The 20,429-nt window shown below is 40.5% G+C and overlaps 1 protein-coding gene across 6 annotated transcripts in view; it reads right to left on the bottom strand.

Moving 5' to 3' along the window:
• The window catches only part of THSD4 (thrombospondin type 1 domain containing 4), a 527,908-nt gene that overhangs the window by 358,889 nt on the left and 148,590 nt on the right, over positions 1-20,429 (bottom strand). For 5 of the 6 annotated variants that reach the window (XM_069982054.1, XM_069982070.1, XM_069982063.1 and 2 more), the window contains one exon: positions 4,726-4,828. In XM_069982054.1, the coding sequence (XP_069838155.1) occupies positions 4,726-4,828 (103 nt within the window). Of the gene's footprint in view, positions 1-4,725; positions 4,829-11,856; positions 11,900-20,429 lie in introns of those variants that run through there. The other variant, XM_069982092.1, reaches the window with a different exon arrangement.

The following is a 20,429-nucleotide window of genomic DNA, read 5'->3' as shown; positions in this document are numbered from 1 at the left end:
AACTCTGTGAGAGTACCTCAGGGTACACTTACAGATTTAGAGTGTATGAGGGTAGGGACACCCAAATCCAGCCCCCAGAATGCCCTCCCATCCTCGGAGTTAGTGGGAAGATCGTTTGGGAGCTGATCTTCCCACTGCTGGATAAAGGTTATCACCTGTACGTTGATAACTTTTATACCAGCATCCCCCTGTTTCGGTCACTCGCTGCCCGAGCTACTGTAGCTTGCGGCACGATCCGAAAAAACCAAAGAGGCCTCCCAAGTCCCCCTGTTAGAGAAACGATGAGAAGGGGTGCGTGCAAGGCCTATTCCTGTGAAAACATGTTGTTGGTCAGATATAAGGACAAGCGCGATGTCCTTATTCTGACCACAATTCACAGGAATAGCACCACCCCTGTCCCTGTACGTGGTACCACAAACGTGGTGAACAAACCTGATTGTATTCTAGAGTACAATCATTATATGGGAGGAGTTGATCTCTCAGATCAAGTCCTCAAGCCATATAACGCCACGCGAAAAACCAGAACGTGGTACAAAAAGGTGGCCGTACATCTGGTACAAACAGCGATGTACAACGCTTTTGTGTTGTACCGATGTGCCGGCCACCAGGGGAAATTCCTTGATTTCCAGGAAGCAGTAATCAAAGCCCTGATATTCTGCAGCCACGGAGCGGGCCCCAGCGCTTCTGGATATGAAGGACCCCGTATCGTAGAGGGACAACATTTTCCAGGTGAAGTCCCCCACACTGGAAAAAAGGGGAGATCCCAAAAGAAGTGCAGAGTGTGCCACAAAAGGGGGATCAGGAAGGACAGCATTTACCAGTGTGACACCTGTCCTGATCACCCCGGCCTCTGCATAAAGGATTGCTTCAAGGCGTACCACACGTCATTGGAGTTCTAAATTTTCAATATTCTGTCCCTTATTCTTATTTCAGGGGTCACGTTGATCCAGGGATTAGTCTGATTGCCATTATGGAGTCGGGAAGGAATTTTTCCCCTGTGATGAGGCTACTGTTTTCTGCCTCACTAGGGTTTTTTGCCTTCCTCTGGATCAACACAGGTTGAATTTGATGGACTCCTGTCCTTTTCAACCTTATAAACTTCTAATTGGCCCAATACCCCCAAATTAATTAAAATTGTTCCTTTTCCCCAACTAAATAGGCATGGCCCCCATTCCCATTAGAGGATGCCATGATGCAATTAGAAAGCCCCTGTGCGGCCAGGACAGTACAAACCCCCCACAAGTGACCCCATTCTGGAAACTACACCCCATAAGGAATCTAACAAGGGGGGCAGCGGGGATATGCCCCCCTGGTGACGGGCACATTTGTGCTGTGAAAGTGAAAAAAAATAGTATTTTTCATCTTCCCAGCACATGTTCTACATATGTGCTCGTCACCAGTGGGGTCCATATGCTCACTGCACCCCTTGTTAGATTCCTTATGGGGTGTAGTTTCCAGAATGGGGTCACTTGTGGAGGGTTTCTACTGTCTTGGCAGCACAGGAGCTTTGTAAATGCAACATGGCCTCCGTCCTCCATTCCAGCCTCTAAATGGCGCTCTGTCCCTTTGGTGGCTTGCCCTGTGCCCATATGGCACATTATGTCCACATGTGGGGTATTTTCGTACTCAGGGGAAATTACCCTACACGTTTTGCATTTATTTTCTCTTTTAACCCCTTTTGGAAATGAAAAATATCAAGGCTGGACCAACATTTAGTGTAAAAAAAATATATATTTTTACACTAAATCATTGATCTAGTCTTTATTTTTTCATTTTCACAAAGGGTTAAAAGATAAAATAAACACTAAATGTGTAGCGCAATTTACCCCAAGTATGGAAATACCCCACATGTGGACATAAAGCATCATGCGGGTGCAGGGTAAGCCTCCAAAGGGAAGGAGCGCCATTTGGCTAGAATTGATGGTGAATGCCATCTCGCATTTACAAAGGCCCTGTGTTGCCAAGATAGTGGAAAACCCCCAAAATTGACCCCATTCTGGAAACTACACCCCTCAAGGAATCTAACAAGGGGTGCAGTGAGGATATTGACCCCTTGATGACGGGCACATTTGAGCCGTGAAAGTGAAAAAATGAAATTTTTTACTTTCACGTCACATTGTTCCACATTTGTGCCCGTCACCAGTGGGGTCCATATGCTCACTACACCCCTTGTTAGATTCCTTGAGGGGTGTAGTTTGCAGAATGGGGTCACTTGTGGGGGTTTACCACTGTCTTGGCAGCATAGGGTCTTTGTAAATGAAACATGGCCCTTGAAATCCATTCCAGCCAAATCCAGCCTCCAAAAGCCAAATGGCGCTCCTTCCCTTTGGAGGCCCGTCTTGCGGCCGCAATGCGCTTTATGTCCACATGTTGGGTGTTTCCGTACTCGAAACAAACTGCTCTACACGCTTTGAGCTTTTTTTCTCTTTTAAACCCTTGTGAAAAGGGAAAAAATCAAGTATAGACCAACATGTAGTGTAAAAATGTTTTCATTTTTACACTAAATCATTGACCTAGACTTGGTTTTTTCATTTTCACAAGGGGTTAAAAGAGAAGAAACAAAACAAAACGCGTAGAGAAATTACCCCTGTGTACGGAAATACCCCACATGTGGACTTAAGGCACTATGCAGCCGCAAGACGGGCCTTCAAAGGGAAGGAGCGCCATTTAGCTTTTTGGGGCTGGATTTCGGTAGAATGGATTTCAAAGGCCATGTTGCATTTAAAAAGTCCCTGTTCTGCCAAGCCAGTGAAAACCCCCCACAAGTGACCCCATTATGGAAACTACACCCCTCAGGGAATGTAACAAGGGGTGTAGTGAGCATATGGACCCCACTGGTGACGGGTACAAATGTGGAACAATGTGGCTTGAAAATGAAATATTACATTTTTTACACTATAATGTTGGTCTAGCCTTGAATTTTTCATTTTCACAAGGGGTTAAAAGAGAAAAAAAGCCACAAAATGTGTAGAGCAATTTCCCCTGAGTCCGTAAATACCCCACATGTGGACATAAAGCGCCATGTGGGTGCAGGGCAAGCCTCCGAAGGGAAGGAGCGCCATTTGGATTTTGGAGGTTGGATTTGGCTAGAACAGATGATGAATGCCATGTCGTATTTACAGAGCCGTCGTGCTGCCAAAACACTGGAAACCCCCCACAAATGACCCCGTTCTGGAAACTACACCCCTCAAGGAATCTAACAAGGGGTGCAGTGAGGATATGTACCCCTGGATGACGGGCACATATGTGCCGTGAAAGTGAAAAAATGAAAATTTTCAATTTCACGTCACATTTTTCTACATTTGTGCCCGTCACCAGTGGGGTCCATATGCTCACTGCACCCCTTGTTAGATTCCTTGAGGGGTGTAGTTTCCAGAATGGGGTCACTTGTGGGGGGTTTCCAGTGTTATGGCAGCACGAGGGCTCTGTAAATGCGACATGGCCCTTGAAATCCATTCCAGTGAAATCTAGCTTCCAAAAGCCAATTGGCGCTCCTTCCCTTTGGAGGCTCGTCCTGCGCCCCCTTGGCACTTTATCGCCACATGTGGGGTATTTCCGTACTCGGGAGAAACTGCACTACATGTTTTGTGTCTTTTTTTTCCTCTTATCCCTTTGTGAAAATGAAAAATTGAAGGCTAGAACAACGTTTTAGTGTAAAAAATAAATTTTTCTTTTTTCACGCCATATTGTTCGGAAAATCTGTGAAGCACCTGTGGGGTCCAAATGCTCACCGCACCCCTTGTTACATTCCTTGAGGGGTGTAGTTTTCTAAATGGTGTCCCTTTAGGGGTGTTTTTTAGGTTTTGGCACCCCAGAGCCTCTGCCAACCTGAAGTGGTACAGTCAGAAATGACCAAATATAACGGAGCCATTGAAATGCACTAGGCGCTCCCTTATATCTGAGGCTTGTGGTTGCGTCAAATAGCGCAATAGGGCCACATATGGGGTATTTCTATAAACTGCAGAAACGGGGCAATCAATATTGGGGTGCATTTCTCTGGTAATAGGTTTATAAATATGAAAAATATTGGATTACAATAAAATCTCTGCACGGAAAATTAAAATTTTCAAATTTCTTACACACTTAGCTTTTATTTCTGTGACTCCCCTAAAGGGTTAAAACACTTTCTAGATATGCTTTTGCAGAGTGTGGGGGGTGCAGTTTCTGAAATGGGGTGCTTTGTGGGGCTTTCTAACATACAGGCCCCTCAAATACACTTTAAACCTGAACAGGTCCCTAAAAATATCTGATTTTGAAATTTTACTAAAAATTTGGAAATTTGCTGCTTATGTTTTAAGCTTTCTATTGTCTAAAAAAAAATGAAAGATCGTTTAATAAATGCCGCCAACATAAAGTAGACATGTTGCTAATGCTATTTAATATATAATTTATGTGGTATAACCACTTTCTGTATACGCAAAAAAGTTTCAAAGTTGGAAAAATGATTTTTTTTACAATTTTTCACGTTATTTGGGTTTTTTTCATAAAGATTTGTTATAAGTATCGACTCCAATTTACCAGAAATGTAAAGTACAATATGTCACGAGAAAACAATCTCAGAATCAGCCGGATAGGTAAAAGCATCCCGAAGTTATTAATGAATAAAGTGACACTGGTCATATTCATAAAATTTGTCTCTGTCATTAAGGCCATTTCAGGCTCTGTCCTTAAGGGGTTAAAGGTAATAATGGCACTAACAACAATAATGTTTTTACATAATTTTACCTTCCGAAAACGGTTCCCATTCATACAGTCGGCCCATGAATGGCTTGTTGTTGTAGGATGCACACTGCACTTCTCTTGTGCCTCTGTTGTTACTAGGACACAGCTGTGAAAACAAACAACCAGACAAGAGTTTATAATGAAGAGTTAATGACTTTCTGTCATGATTTTGTATAACGCTAAATCTATAAACAGTGACATAATATATACATCCTCCTCTTGTTAAAATGCAAACCTTATTTATTCTTAGAATTTTGTTGTAACATACAGTGCATGTGTCCTAAACATAGCTGTATTTATAAGGGCCATTCAAATTCCACCTTGTGATAATCATGATACAAAAAGGAAGTGGCCCGAAATAAGTCCAGACATAGAATCACCTGGGAGGATAGCTACTTTATACAGGTTACATGATAACTAATGAAAATATTGTATATGAAAATATTTATGTGGCATAAGGCTAGACACTTTGTACACTAGGATATGCAACAATATTTTGATCAGTAGGGGGGTCCTAACCCTGGGATCCCTTCTGATAAATAAAAATGAAGAAACCAAGGTTCCTTCAGTTTATTCCATGAACAGTGACACTCCTTACCATGCTCTGTGCGGGAAGCTGCAACACAGCCTACTAAAGTGATTCCTAGCATAGCAAATGATCAGAAGCATTGCTGTGTGGGCAAAATATGTGATGAAGGAGTGCTAAACCCACAGTGCAGCTCCTGTACTCTGAGGATGTTCACCTCACAACCCTTAAATCTATAATAGGATACCCAATTAGTATTTTGGAAAAACACCATTAAGTACAGATAAGCTTTAGGTTATGTTCACATACAGTAAAAAAAAAATATGGCTGTGATATTGAGTGAAAATAACTTGGGTGAACAGGAGTAAAAAAACAGCTGTATTTTGCAAAAGCAGGCTGTAAGTAACCTCTCCCTACTCTGGCTAATGAATGACATCCTGGTCATTCCTACCCATACATGAAAATAATACTCACTGCACATGGTATAAACACAAAAAAATCCTCAATCCACACATTCCTGTTCATGGCATACATTTATCTTTGTTCTGAAGTGTATTTTGCATTAAGTAATTATTATTATTTATTTATAGAGCGCACTTAATTCCAGTGCGCTATACAGGCAACAGGGGTAACAAACAAGAGCATTACAAGATCAAAACACATTACATGAAGGCAGATGGCAGACTGATACATGGGGAAGAGGACCGTGCCCGCGAGGGCTTACAGTCTATAAGGTAGTGGGAGAGAAACAGGAGGTAAAGTGCAGCCAGTCAAGTGTGATGCAGAGTTATTGTAGGTTGTGGCCTAGTTTGAAGAGATGGGTTTTCAGGTTACTTTTGGAGGACTTGATGGTGGATGAGAGCCGGATGTGTCGGGGTAGTGAGTTCCAGAGTATGGGGGAGGCTCGGGCAAAGTCATGGAGGCGGTTGTGCGAGGTACGAACAAGGGGGGAGTGCAGACGGAGGTCACTGGAGGATCGAAGGTTGCGTGAGGGATGGTAGCGGGATATCAGGTTAAAGATGTACGGAGGGGACAGGTTGTGGATGGCCTTGTACGTCATGGTCAATAATTTAAAGTGAATACGTTGGGCAATGGGTAGCCAGTGGAGGGATTGGCAGAGGGGAGAGGCAGAGGCAAAGCGAGAGGAAAAGTGGATTAGTCAGATGGCAGAGTTAAGGATAGACTGGAGGGGAGTAAGGGAGTTAGATGGAAGGCCAGAGAGGAGGATGTTACAATAGTCCAAGCGGGAAATAATGAGAGCATGCACCAGCAGTTTTGTGAAGTCAGGGGTGAGAAAAGAGCGGATTCTGGAAATGTTTTTGAGTTGAAAGCGGCAGGAGGTAGTTAGGGCCTGAATATGCGGTTTAAAAGACAGGGCAGAGTCAAATGTGACCCCAAGGCAGCGGACTTGGGGGAAAGGGGACAGAGTGCAGCCATTGATAGTGATTGTCAGATTAGACGGCAGGGTGGAGCGGGATGGGGGAAAAATGATAAGTTCTGTTTTGTCCATGTTGAGTTTTAGAAAGCGGGAAGAGAAGAAGGAAGATATGGCCGACAGACACTCTGGAATTCTGGATAGCAAAGAGGTGACATCCGTACCGGAGAGGTAGATCTGAGTGTCATCAGCGTAGAGGTGGTACCTGAAGCCGTGGGACTCTATGATATGTCCCAGGCCAGAGGTATAGATGGAGAAGAAAAGAGACCCAAGTACAGAGCCTTGGGGAACACCAACTGTGAGCGGGCGAGGAGGTGGTGTGGGAAACACTAAAAGTGTGGTTGGAGAGGTAAGAGGAGATCCAGGAGAGGGCTGAGCAAGTGACGCCAAGGGATGAGAGAATTTGTAAGAGGAGAGAATGGTCAACTGTGTCGAAGGCAGAAGATAGGTCAAGGAGAAGGAGCACAGAATATTGGTCTGAGGTTTTGGCAGTTAGCAAGTCATTGGCCACTTTGGTTAAGGCAGTTTCTGTGGAGTGGTGGGGGCGGAAGGCAGATTGCAGGGAGTCAAAAAGCGAGTTGGATGAAAAGTGGGAGGATAGTTCATGGTAGACATGCTGTTCTAGGAGTTTTGAGGCAAAAGGTAATACAAGCTTTCATTGCTTTTACAGGTAGGGAAATGGAAATTGCAACATACTTCCTTCTACATTAAATCACTGATCCTTGCATAGGACTTTAAAACATTGTATTAATACATATAGAACTTTCAAATGCAATAAATAATTGTTTTCCCAGCTGCCAATGCAATAGTGATAACTGCTATATAATGATAAAATGGGGATCTTTTGGAACAGCAATTATTCCCATAATAAGTAAGAATTTGGCAAACTCCAAATTTATTGCATCACGCAGCTTGTAAATGAACTGGGGAACCACCTGGATTCTCACACAGTTGAAGTGTATATAGTTTAGTACTATGGTAACCTGGGTAAACCTAAGTATGAGCCCGTAAAACCTTTCTAAAAATTGTTTTGCTTAGCTGTTACAGCCATAAGTATTGTGACTCATATGGCTTGTCTCTACCCTATGTTAACTGGAAAAAATAGGAACAATCCGAATTTTCAGTTCCTAAATTATTTAGGCATTTTCATCATATATACACACAGTATATATATATATATATATATATATATATATATATATATATATATATATATATATATATGCAAAAAAGGGGTCCGTGGAGCCTCAGTTACGGATCTCCATCGGCCACTATCAAAAATCATCTTAGGCCTATGTTCAGACGTTTAGACATTTAGACTAAGCAAAAAAAAGAATGAATTGGCATCTGCTTTTTCTTTTTAAAATTACGTCCGTTATTGCCATTATTTGAGAAAACGTTAAAATAATGATTGTGACAATTACTAGCAGGCATCTTTTGCATACAATGGAGGTTATTTTTGTGTTTTTTCACCGTCCTTTGACTGTGTTTACTATTATATTCAATAGACTTTTCCACCAGAACTAGAAAAATTTACCAACAGCTGTTATAGCACTGACGAGCGACCAAACATCATAACGATGGACGTCATTTTGAACTCAAACAGAAAAGAAAAAATGTCATGTGAACAACGCCGTGCAGTGATTTTTTTTTTTTTTGTACTCTTTATGATTGTACTCTTGTAATCTGATCCCTGTGCTAGACATCTACAAATCTGTAGAGAAGGAAGAAGTAAGAAGATGGCAGGGGGACTACAGAGAAAAAAGATAGCTAAGAGACAATTTGAAGAGCCAAAATCCATTGAAAAATGTCATATACAAGATAAATAAATTCCACATATAGTCCTGCTCCTCATACATACACAGGACAACTGAAAAGTCACCAGAAAGGACCTGGGTACTTTAATAGGTTACTGTTCTCTGAATCAATTTACATAAAATCTACCCAAACTAGGGCTCAATACCTGTTGCCATTCCTTAACTAAACAGGTTTTAGGGAGTTAAATGGGCACTTTCACTAACCTTTTTTTTTTCTGGATCCTGCCCTTCCACCCAAATGGGGTCCATGTATAAGTTTTCCGTATGTCATTTCTCGACACATATGGAATACTGACAGCATTAAGATGGTGTGAAAGGAACCTCACTCAAGATTCTAAGCAAAGCACCAAAATGTGGATGGTTATGTCATTGCTAATGATTAAAATCTGTATGGCACTGAAGGGGTTTGCCCACATTATTATTTTAGGAATCAGTTCAATTTGGGCTGTAAAACTGTACAGATGTGATCTTCTGACATGCTGCATTATGCTATAATCCCTATGACACATTGTAAAACATAAACAGTGTAGCAGGACCTAATAACAGAACCAGCCCTATAGTGGCTACATTCTTTAAGAATGTATTGCTTGGCGGACACCTCCCAGTGCATTACAATAGAGGTTAACAGAACCGAGAACAATAAGGTTTCAATAACCGCACATGCTCAACATTCTGGCACACTGTATGTCTACCCCCAAGAATTCTAAATCATATAGACACACCATTATCAAACAGAATTTTACCAATAAATTGATAGATCAATAAACCCTGGAAGATATTGGGATAATATAGGATTACTTATTACTCATAGCATCTTGGCCTTACCCTTTAATAACAATAACCTGCAGTGAGATAACTGGGATTCTATCCAAAGTGGACATCCCGCTGACTATCGCTTTGATCTAGAGACGTTTTACTGATATAAAGCACACATGTCTGGTGGATGATATTGGAGAGAAGACTCCCATACATGTGTTTTCTATGAAAGCATCATATGCAACATTGCAAAAGAACAATGTCACAAATTGTAACAAATCACTTTTTTATAAAGTGTATTCTGCAAATGTCATTATGTTGTATAGATTTACTTAATCTCTGCAGAAACTGAAAGACTGAATCCTATTGTGAGTCAGGCCCATTGACATTTCAATAGCACTGGTGTATAGTTTATTCCATCCACAGTAAGTTAAAAAATTTGGAACAGAAACAATACAAGCTTAAATAATTTTTTTTCAGGTGCAATAAATCTGCTGAAATGGAGAGATGAAGCGGAGATGAATCTTTAGCTGGCAGTGGCACCAAGTTGTGCAATTACTAATACAAGTGGTCCATTGTCTGGATGAAACCTACCATGTGGCTGCTGTTTAGGTAAGTTAGAATCAACAGATCATCCTTCTGGTTTGTTGCACCTAAAAACAGGACTTGCAATTATACTGTCTGGATCCTGGTTTGTGATTGTGTCTGGCATATATATATATATATATATATATATATATATACACACACACATATTCATTACATCTGGGGAAGCTGTCTGAGCACTTCAGCAACAGCATAGTATAGCAGAAAGAGGAGAATTGAGTATCAATCACTGCAACACTCATGCCACACTCAGCTTCCTAAAGTGTATTGTCTATTCTAATGCTATCCTACATTTATGATATACATGGAAGGAGGCTTAGTATTATTAATGCTGCATGCCAGGACAGGGCTTGTGCAGCCCTGCAGTTCCTGACACATACATTGGAGGCAGTGGAAGTGGAAGTCTGCAGTCTCTCTCTCTTGTATCGTAATCTACATTTTTTTATTGTAAAGGTGTCAGCTTCTATAAATATTTAGGAAAATAGAGCAGAGGGACTGCTTTCTAGAGTTTGTCTGCCGAAATGAGCACTGCTTGGCATCCAGCAGCTGCTAATGCATTGTAAGACATACTGGCTGCAGAAGATAACTGATCCACTATTTTAATTCTAATTAAAACCAAATTGAAATATGTTATGGTGCATTTACACAGACAGATTTATCTGACAGATTTTGAAAACCAAAGCCAGGAATGGATTTGAAAAGAGGAGAAATCCCAGTCTTTCCTTTATTACCCATTCCCTGTTTATGGTCTGTTCCTGGCATTGGCTTAAAAAATCTGTCAGATAAATCTGCCTGTGTAAACGCACCATAATTTAGTGAAATACATACAATGCAACAATAATGCCTGCAAATGTGTCCATAGCTTTTGAAGAAACACTTATGATTGAGTAGCATGTAGCAGCCTCATGGTTTTTTATATTCCATCCCCAAGTTATCTAGAGTGATAAAACATCCAAAAAATAGAGTGGAAAATCATATAAATAACATGGAATTTAATATGTGTTTACAAGTACATTGCAATAAAGGGTTATACGAGATTGGGGGAAAAGATTACATTTCATTTCCAGCATGTCAAAATTTGGTACCTGAACTGAGATCTGTAGGGAAGCTTCTGTATAAGGCTATGTTACCACTACAGGAACTTCATTTAACGCCATAAAATGGCCATCTTTTATAATGATGGTCACAAATAATAATAATTATCATGATTATTATTTGTGGCTGTCAATATAAATAGATAGCAGCCTTTGGCTGCTAAAATTCTGTAGTGGGACATGTTGGACAGTTGGATAATCCATAATCTAGGTAATATCTATTCACAATATATTTACAATGTCTTAAAATACTGACAAATATGAGGCAAGGGATATAGAAATTTGCCAGAATTTGGATTTGAAACGGATACTTAGTTCAGTACTATGATTTTCATATCCAAAACAATACCTTGAATGGCTAACAATGGCTGTCCATTTTCTGAACAAAAGGGATGGGTTAAGACCTGCTAAAATTATATATTTTTTTTATTTGGAAAATGAAAGAAGAGGGGTAATGTAGAGCTTACATTAGAGAATATAATATACTACAAGGTTCTCTAGATTATTTCAACACCAAGTCACCTGCTGCTGTGGGTACCTAAGAGGAGGAGAATTCAGGTAGATCTGACCACACATATGCCGAGAGATTTATTGGGGGAGATTTATTATTAGTGTTTTCATACTAATCCGGCCTTCCTGTTTATACTAGAACAAAGCAAGTGAAAGTGACGGGTGAGTCTCTGAAGCCCGACCTACTTTTTATGACTAATTTTTATGTGTTACAAATTTTGAGACAGAGCCTCGTACAGTAAATATGGTGTTCATCTACTGCTGGCATATTATATATATACACTGGTAAATCGGTTCCATTGTTTGTAAGAGACCCCCAAGCCTGGGAGTAGAGTTTAGGAAAAGTATACATTACAAAGCATAAGCAAGTTCAATGCCAAATTTACTGACCTTAATTCTCTAATCCAAGTACGCTCTTTAACTTTGTAGTAAGAAATTACTGTAATCCGTATAGTCAAGAATAATGCTTCATATTAAAGGATCAACTATAAGTAACTATAGTACACATTATGACTCTACATATGTTAAACGCCCAAAGCCATTTGTTCGAGTAACCAAGTGATTGAAAATAAGTTCTAAATCATAGAATGTCTCTACAATAGCACATGTATTGCTGATTTTGTTTCAATGCCAGAAACTATCTAGGGAATAAAATCTTGGTATATAGCTTATACGGTCTAATAAAAAATACTACACTGAAATATCAACTGATTTTTTTAGTCATACTAGTTACTATACAACATGTTGGTGTATAATACTATTCAATAATTAGTAGCTGGTATATTGCCAATTAGCTGTAAATAAATGGGAGCAGTAAGATTTTTTCCAGCATCACATTCTACAACTACTTTGACTTCCAGGAATTGTGCAAGTACTTTTCACCCATTTGAAGGGGACAGGCAGTGTCACTGGGCAGAGGAACATGGTGTGGCCATTAGCATGGTCTCACCTGCATGTGGTGGTCATATACTCACAGCTCTGGAGAAATAGACCACCACTATAAAGCATAAAGGAATGTATCCAGCTGTGACCAAGTGACCAAGGATAAGCATACAAATAACTTTTTGGTGCTGGGATATCCCCTTTAAGTAATGTTTCTATTAACCCCTTAAAGACCAGGGATGTACATTTATGCCCCTGCAGCCCGGGCCTTGGCGCAAGAGGGCATAAATGTACGCCCCGTCGGGGTACCAGGCCGTGAAGCAAGCTCAGGAGCTGAGCTCGCTTTACAACAGGTGAGGACCGGCTGCTATCAGCAGCTGGGCTCTCCCCCTAAATGGCGCGATGCCGCGATCGCCCGCCATTAACCACTTAAACGCTGTGATCACAGCTTTAAGTGAAAGTTACAGGGGCAGCTCCTGTCACTTACCAATCGTATGGCCAGACTGCCGGAGGTCTCTTACCTTCCTTCTGTGCAGTCAGGTCTTCAGTCTTCTGAAAGAGTCTGCCACAGACAGGCTTTATCAGAAGATTGCAAATAACACTGATCCCTGCTATGCTATTTCATAGCAGTGATCAGTGAATGTAATCCATAGTATCCATGTTAAGGTATAAAAATGTGTGAAAAAATAAATAAAAGTTTTTAAAAATGCCCCAAAGCCCCTCCCCCAATAAAAGTCTAAATCACCCCCTTCCCATTTTATAAATAAAACACAAATAAATAATAAAATTAATTATCATATTATATACCGTAGCATGTGCTTAATTGTTCAATCTATTAAAATAAACCAATATTATTTCAGCATGGTGAATGGCGTCAACAAAAAGCGGTAAAAAACGTTTCATTTTTTTTTATATTTTACATATAAAAAATTTATAAAAAGTGATCAATATATCCCATCTACACAAATGTGATACTATTACAAACTAGAGATAATGACGCAAAAAATTACGCCCCATACAGCAACATAGGTAATAAAATAAAAGCACTATAAGACTCACAATAGGGCCATTGTAATCACACCTATTTGCAAAAAAAAGTTTTACTGTTAACAATAGTAAAACAGTAGAAAAGCTATGTAAACATGCATATCTCAGCATCTATGAATTAAGACTGACCTATATAAGACAGATAAAATTTCAGTTTTACCATAAAGTGCATTACGTAAACACAGAACACCTCCCCACACACACAAATTTGTAGAATTGCATTTTTTATCCAAATTTCACCCCATAAATGATATTTTGGGGGTTCCGTCATTAATTTTATGGTAGATTGAAAGGCACCATTACAAAGTACAACGGTTCCTAAAAAAAACAAGGCCCAGTAGCTTGAAAAATAAAAGAGTTATAGCTCTTAGAAGGCGAGAATAAAAAAAAACTAAAATGTATAACTGAAAATTGGTGCGGTCCTTAAAACGACTCTGTACCCACAATCTGACCCCCCAAACCACTTGTACCTTTGGATAGCTGCTTTTAATCCAAGATCTGTCCTGGGGTCCGTTCGGCAGGGGATGCAGTTATCATAAAAACAACTCTTAATCCGGCAGCGCTGTGTCTAATGGCCGGGGCTTACATTTGTATATGCATTAGGCTGGCACACCCTCTCTGTCCTTCCTCCCCACCCTCCTCATCATTAGGAATACTCCAGGCAGATTGCTTACTATTCCCCACCTGTGTGTATAATGAACATGGGCTGGATCGTTAATACACCTGTGCAAAGCTCAAACAGCAGTAAATGTTCCTGGATCATTCCTAATGATGAGGAGGGTGGGGAGGAAGGATGGAGAGGTTGTGCCAGCCTAATGCATATATAAATGTAAGCCCCGGCCGTTAGACACAGCGCTGCCAGATTAAAAGTTGTTTTTAGGAGAATAACTGCATCCCCTGCCGAACGGACCCCAAGACAGATCTTGGATTAAAAGCAGCTATCCGAAGGTACAAGTGGTTTGGGGGGGGGGGGGGGGGACAGATTTAGGCTCTGTCCTCAAGGGGTTAAATTTGTAGATGTTTTTATTTATTATTAGTTTTCCCTAAATTGACAGTTGTACCACATTCCCACACTCTAAACCTTTTTTTTAGTGGGGTCTCACAATCTCATATACAGTATATAATGCCTGTATGTCACCAGTGATACAAGGCAATTCCAAAGGTAAAGATATTGCTCAATGGTAAAAAATGGCAAAGAAAACAAAGGCACAAAAGTAAGTAATTAGAGCTGAGCCAATTTACAGTAATATTGAAGTGATTTGCTTTATTATCTCGGAATTCCTAGGAAAGCTGTATCCAGCCCTGGGAAACTGCGAGAAGTTTCCCAGGACTGGATCCAGCTTTTCAAAGGATTCGGGGAGTAGCGGCACGGAGAGGCAGTCAGTTGAAAGGCAGCCAGCTGATGAGCGGAATTCCGAGATAATGAAGCAAATCACATTGTTACTGTCAATTGGTTCAGCTCTAATTATTTACATACTGTTATGTTCATTAAATTAACCAAATAGTTTATCACAATAACTGATATTAGAACAGAGAACAACATCCAATATTACCTACATAATTTTTAACTAATATAGATGAGCGAACCTCGAGCACGCTTAGAAAACATGGATGCAGCCATAGGCTATGTTCACACAACGTATGTTTTTGTAAACATACGGCCGTTGTAATCGGCAACAATGGCCATACTTTGTACGAAACCATACGTTGCCATACTTTCTATGGGAAAGTATACGCTTTTGCCTGGGATCCCTAGCGGCGCCGCAAAGAACTGACAAGTCAGTTTTCTGCGGCCGTTATTTAGTTAAAATCGGATGTAGAAAACGTTCACACTATGAAGCGAGTGGCTCCGGCCGCTTGCTTCATAGTGTTCTGTGGTGAGTTCTGAGGCGGGAGCGCGCTGATGCGTCCGCATCAGAACTCTGCGGCAGGAAAGCTCATCCGGCCGGTAGATCTTTGCAGAGACCAGCCACTCCGTGACCCATCCGGGTTACGGAACGGAAGGTCTCTTATGCCATGTGAACATGGCCATAGGCTGTATGCATGTTTTCTAGGACTCCCTAGGGCTGCATACAACTTCTTCAGCCACCAGTAATCAAATGCAGCCCACTCTGGTTCGTATGAAACAAAGTGTGCTCATGGTTCGTTCATTTCTAAAACTAACTTGAGATCTGATGTTTAGAGTAGTAATATTCTGTCTCTATATACTTTTAGCAATCCCACAATTACCTGTGGGGGGACCTTTCCACCAATATAAAGTCTCTAAATTGGAGACAACTAAATTGTTCATCGTCCTCTATATATATCATATAATATGATGGCTTTAAACAAAATGTATGTTGTGAATAACAATCTGTATGATAGAATCTGTTCCCATCAAAGCTAACACATTCTCCAGGTAACTACATCATGTTCGCTATGCCACTATTTGAATAAAGCAAGTTAAACTATTTACCATCAATCTTTGTCACTAGACACATTAACTGGAATTCAATCCCTCAGAGAAAAATATTTAGAATATGGATTATGTTGAGTTACAATGTTATACTGTACAAATAAAACAAAAAAGGCCCACCCGGAGGAAAATATTTTAACCACACAATAACATGTTGGTGCAGATGTTTGTAATAAGACAAAGTGGCAGATATTTTTCAGTATGGAGAAGTAATATATTTTGTGTAAAATCTGTTTAAGAGATTGAACCCCCACAAAAACATAAATGGGTTAAAGTACAGTACACTACTTATCACTACTCCCATGAGGTGTCCAGTACAAATCACTGCTTATGTACTGGCCGCATGGGTCTGCATAGAACCTGCCTAGCAGCGAGAGCTTACATGATGTACAATGTGCAAATGTGTGTAGCGTACTGTATCTAGTTTAATGAGGGACAGAGGAAAGAGCGCCCGAACTACCTGCACAGGACCCACGTACATCGCCCCTGTTGTCCTCTCACCCCCGCCTGTTTTCTATCACCCCTGCTACGTTCTCAATCACCCCCATTGTCCTCTCATCTCTACCCCTTCTTCTCTCATCTCACCTGGCATCCACTCGCCCCACCTGTTGTCCACTCACCCCCGCCCATTGTCCTCTTACCTCTACTGCCTTCTTAATCACCCAAATTGTCCTATCAACCCCGCTGTCTTGTCCTTTTATCCCTGCTGTCCACTCACCCCCACTGCCTTGTCACTCACCTCCACTGTCCACTCACTCACTTCAAAAATATGAATAGAGGGAGGGGGAGGGTAAGGGTTCAAATCAGGGGACTTGCAATATTTTTTTGTCTTTTTCAATGCCATGGCCTGAATACCCCTTCAAGGTCCATTTAAGTGAGTAGGCATTCATATTAGCATCGGCCAATATAGTAAGTGGCATGTGTGCCTGCTATTAGAGATAAGAATTTGACATGTTGCAGAGACAAAAATGTCAAAAGTTTCAATTGGCCGGGGTCGTTTAGATCCCCACTAATCACTAAAAGGAGATAGAAAAATCATATGCTTATGCGCTACACTCCCAAGCTTGCCAATTCAATTCAATAGTGTTTTTTTAAGAATTTTTAAAAGAAAATAAATAAAACATACAATCAATGCATGTGTATAGTCTGGTTGCTACAGTAGTGTGATAATATGGACAATACACAAATAAGACTGGAAAAAATAAAAGAGGTCTCATAGCGGAACACTTACTACAAGGCACTGAAGTCATATAGATCTTTATCTGCTAGTGCCGCCGCCTTTTCTCTCTAGTTTCAAGCTCCATAGACTTATAACTGAGCTTGTGCAGTGAGACAGAGGTCAAGGCAAACCAGGGAGTTAAATGTGTAACAGTTTGAGTTCCTAGTTTGTTTTAAAGACTAATGAACAGTAGCGGATAGCCCAGGGCCCTGAGCTCTTGGGGGGCTCATGGCCACCCAAACACACTTATACTTTCAGTGGTGTATTGTCTGAGGGCTACAGTTCTGCCATGATTTGCAAAAAATGCTGCTTTTTTACTGTGATTTTGCACAAATCAGGGCATCACAATATTATCTATCCTGTACTATAAAAACCACACTAGTGCTGCCATAGTTACAGTAGGGTGATGGGACCCAGGTTTGGTGAACAAAGACCTGGGGCCTATGGTAAAGTTAATCTGACCCTACTAATGGAGGGTCTGAAGACTCAAGACACCCGACTGATCAAGACTTTGATATTTCTCTGAAACAAGTCAAAAGCTTTTTTTTTTTTTTTTCTTAAGAACAATTACATACAAGCTTTCAAGTACAATGCTATTGTCTAAATAATTATTCAAAATTTCTTGCATGGTCACCTTTTTTTAAAAAAAATGGGAAATTCTAGCTCTCTATCAAACAGTTTGTGTCCATATACTACAATGAAGCAATTATTCAAGCGATCAACCAGCATTGTGTCCCCCGTGGTTCTGTCACTTTACCTGTTGATGATTAATGAACTGCTCGTGTAAATGGGTCTTTGGTCTAACTAAAGTAAAAGTTGTTTTTAGAACTACCCTATGTGAAATCAGGCATGGATATAAAGCTAAGATATACCAGTGCTGTTAGCCATACTACATGCCAGTATATAAAATACACATTCAAAAACTATTCTACAGGAGATTGCTTTATTTCTAATAGTGAAGAATTCCAGATGTTTTTGTTTTTTGTTAGGTTCTTCAGAGGTATAAAATATGTCTTTCATTTCCTTTAGCTAAAAGTCAAGGTTTTGATGTTTCTAGATGTATTGTATAGCTTTACTAGTTCCAGGAGAAATGTACTTTGCAGTATTACAATACATTTTATTAAGTCCAGTAGTTTATCATAGCTTAAAAGATCATTACAGACATTACACGTAAGATTTGAAGTAACCTAAGATTCCTAAAAATAAGACTAACTCCACAGAAAACCTGAAGATTGAGATGTTTCTCCAGTTAGCAATCATAATCTATTGCTTCTTAACTCTTGCTAAGAGTGATCAGAAAGCAGAGATGCGAGGATGGTTTGGTAGATGTAAAAGGACGCTGGTTGACCTCAGAGAGATCAACTAAAACACCGCAGAGACACCATCACGTGTCTCGACGTCAGTCTATCTAGGACATTTCCCCTCTGGGAAATCAAATATGCAAAAAAAATTGCAGAGACACCATCACGTGTCTCGATGTCTGTAAGCTAGCCAGACCTTCCTCCTGGAAGGAACAACCAAGCCAATGAATGTCTCCAGTCAAGGAAACCACCCAAGCAAGGTATTCATCCACATACAGTTGTTTCCGGATGTTAGCCCTTCATCAGTGTGGAGTAGGACTCTGGCTAGTGGGAGCAATGCCTAGTTAGTTCATGCAAAAGGACGCTGGTAGGTTTGGTAGATGTGGCATTGATTATTATCCTATTATCTCATGGAAATAAAATTACTCTAGTTCACCACAGGAACATCTGAAATGGTAAATATTGTGGGGACCTGCACTAAAAACCATCCTGGTACACTCAACTGTGATGAACAATTTCCCGCTGTGTCACGTATTCTGGTGCTATGACACATCATGCTGACACCCACATGACCTCTTCCCTTTCTGTCCCGCATCTTCAGAGGCTGAAGAGTTTTTTATGCATTTCTATGAGAGCACTCTCATTGAAGACCCTGATCAAATATCAAATCAAGGGGGTCAGAAGAGATGTAAATATGTATAGGAGAAGGACGGCACTCTGTGGAGCTATGTTGCATAAGGTAGAAAAGTCCAAATAGTAATATAGAGAGATACCCGGCACTCACCAACATTTGTGGATACCTATTAATTTAGTGAAGCATAAATGCAACAGATACATCAAGTATGTGTTTCGGCTAACAAGCCTTCATCAACTCACAAGACCTGTGATGTCAGCGCCAACAGGACTTGAACAGTGTCGGAGCACCGGAATAAATCTGTGCTCTGTGTAAGGTGGCATTTATGAACGGGCATATCTTGAATATTCTAGCGTAGAGGGGCCAGATGTGAATAATTTTATTCACACACGCTTGTTGTGCAAATAATTTTTTTGTAACAGGCCCCTCTGTCCTACTCACACCAAAGGGCCATGCAAGGACACACACTTGCAGTGCCTTTTCAAGGCACAATAAATGACATGGATGGGCCAAAAGAAAGATTGCTGTATTATTTGTGAGGCCATTTAAATATTTAAAGGTGTTGTCTGTTGGTCGGCCTTTTTTTATATACTGCTGCTGGTGCATACATAACAATAAACATATAAAACAATAAACATCTGCACTTCCTCAGTGTCCTCCTTAGGTGCCGCCGGAGCCCCCCGATGACTGCAGAGCCTCCACTTTCGAGTAGAACTCACCTTGGGAGTGACAGCCTGCTCAGCTAATAACTGGCAATGGGGCTGTCCCAATCTTAGTGATTGGCTGAGCAGGCTGTCGCTCTTAAGTCAAGTATATTTTGGAAATGGAGGGTCTGCAGTCAGTGGGGGACACCGGCGGCACCAAAGGAGGACACCAAGGAAGAACAGACAGGTAAGGATGACATCCTTATTGTTTTATATGCACCAGCAGCAACATATTTTAAAAAATGAAGACCGCTGGACAACCAAAGGCTGATTACTGGCTGAATGTTTGTTCCAAAGAACAATCGTATCAATTATCAGCCTGTGAAGAAGGTCCTTTACCTAGCCCAGTCCACCTCAGCTCCCATTAAAATTCATCAAATTCCCTATGGTTTAGGTAGACCTGACTTTTAGATACCATTGCAAGATATGTTTTTACTTTGCTAAAATTCATTTCTTCACTTGAGTAAAAAAACAACCAATAAAGTAAAACACAACAAATATGTTCTGAGTTTTACAGACAGAAATCAGATGTCTTGTCTGAATCTTGTAGCCCGACATGAAAATATGCATAAAAACTAGCACCTGAGTTATATTTTGGCTGGTTTATCTGGTTTGAAGTTTTCTTTCTTCGAGTAGCGCAACAAATCATTTCTCGGTAAAAAAAAAAATAATCTGCACATGTGATATACTAAATCGCAAATATTTTAAGGAAAATTACAGA

This window comes from Dendropsophus ebraccatus, chromosome 1, assembly GCF_027789765.1.
Source record: "Dendropsophus ebraccatus isolate aDenEbr1 chromosome 1, aDenEbr1.pat, whole genome shotgun sequence".
NCBI lineage: Eukaryota > Metazoa > Chordata > Amphibia > Anura > Hylidae > Dendropsophus > Dendropsophus ebraccatus.
The sequence above is the reverse complement of the archived record's forward strand: the minus strand, read 5'-3'. Positions and strand labels throughout refer to the sequence as shown.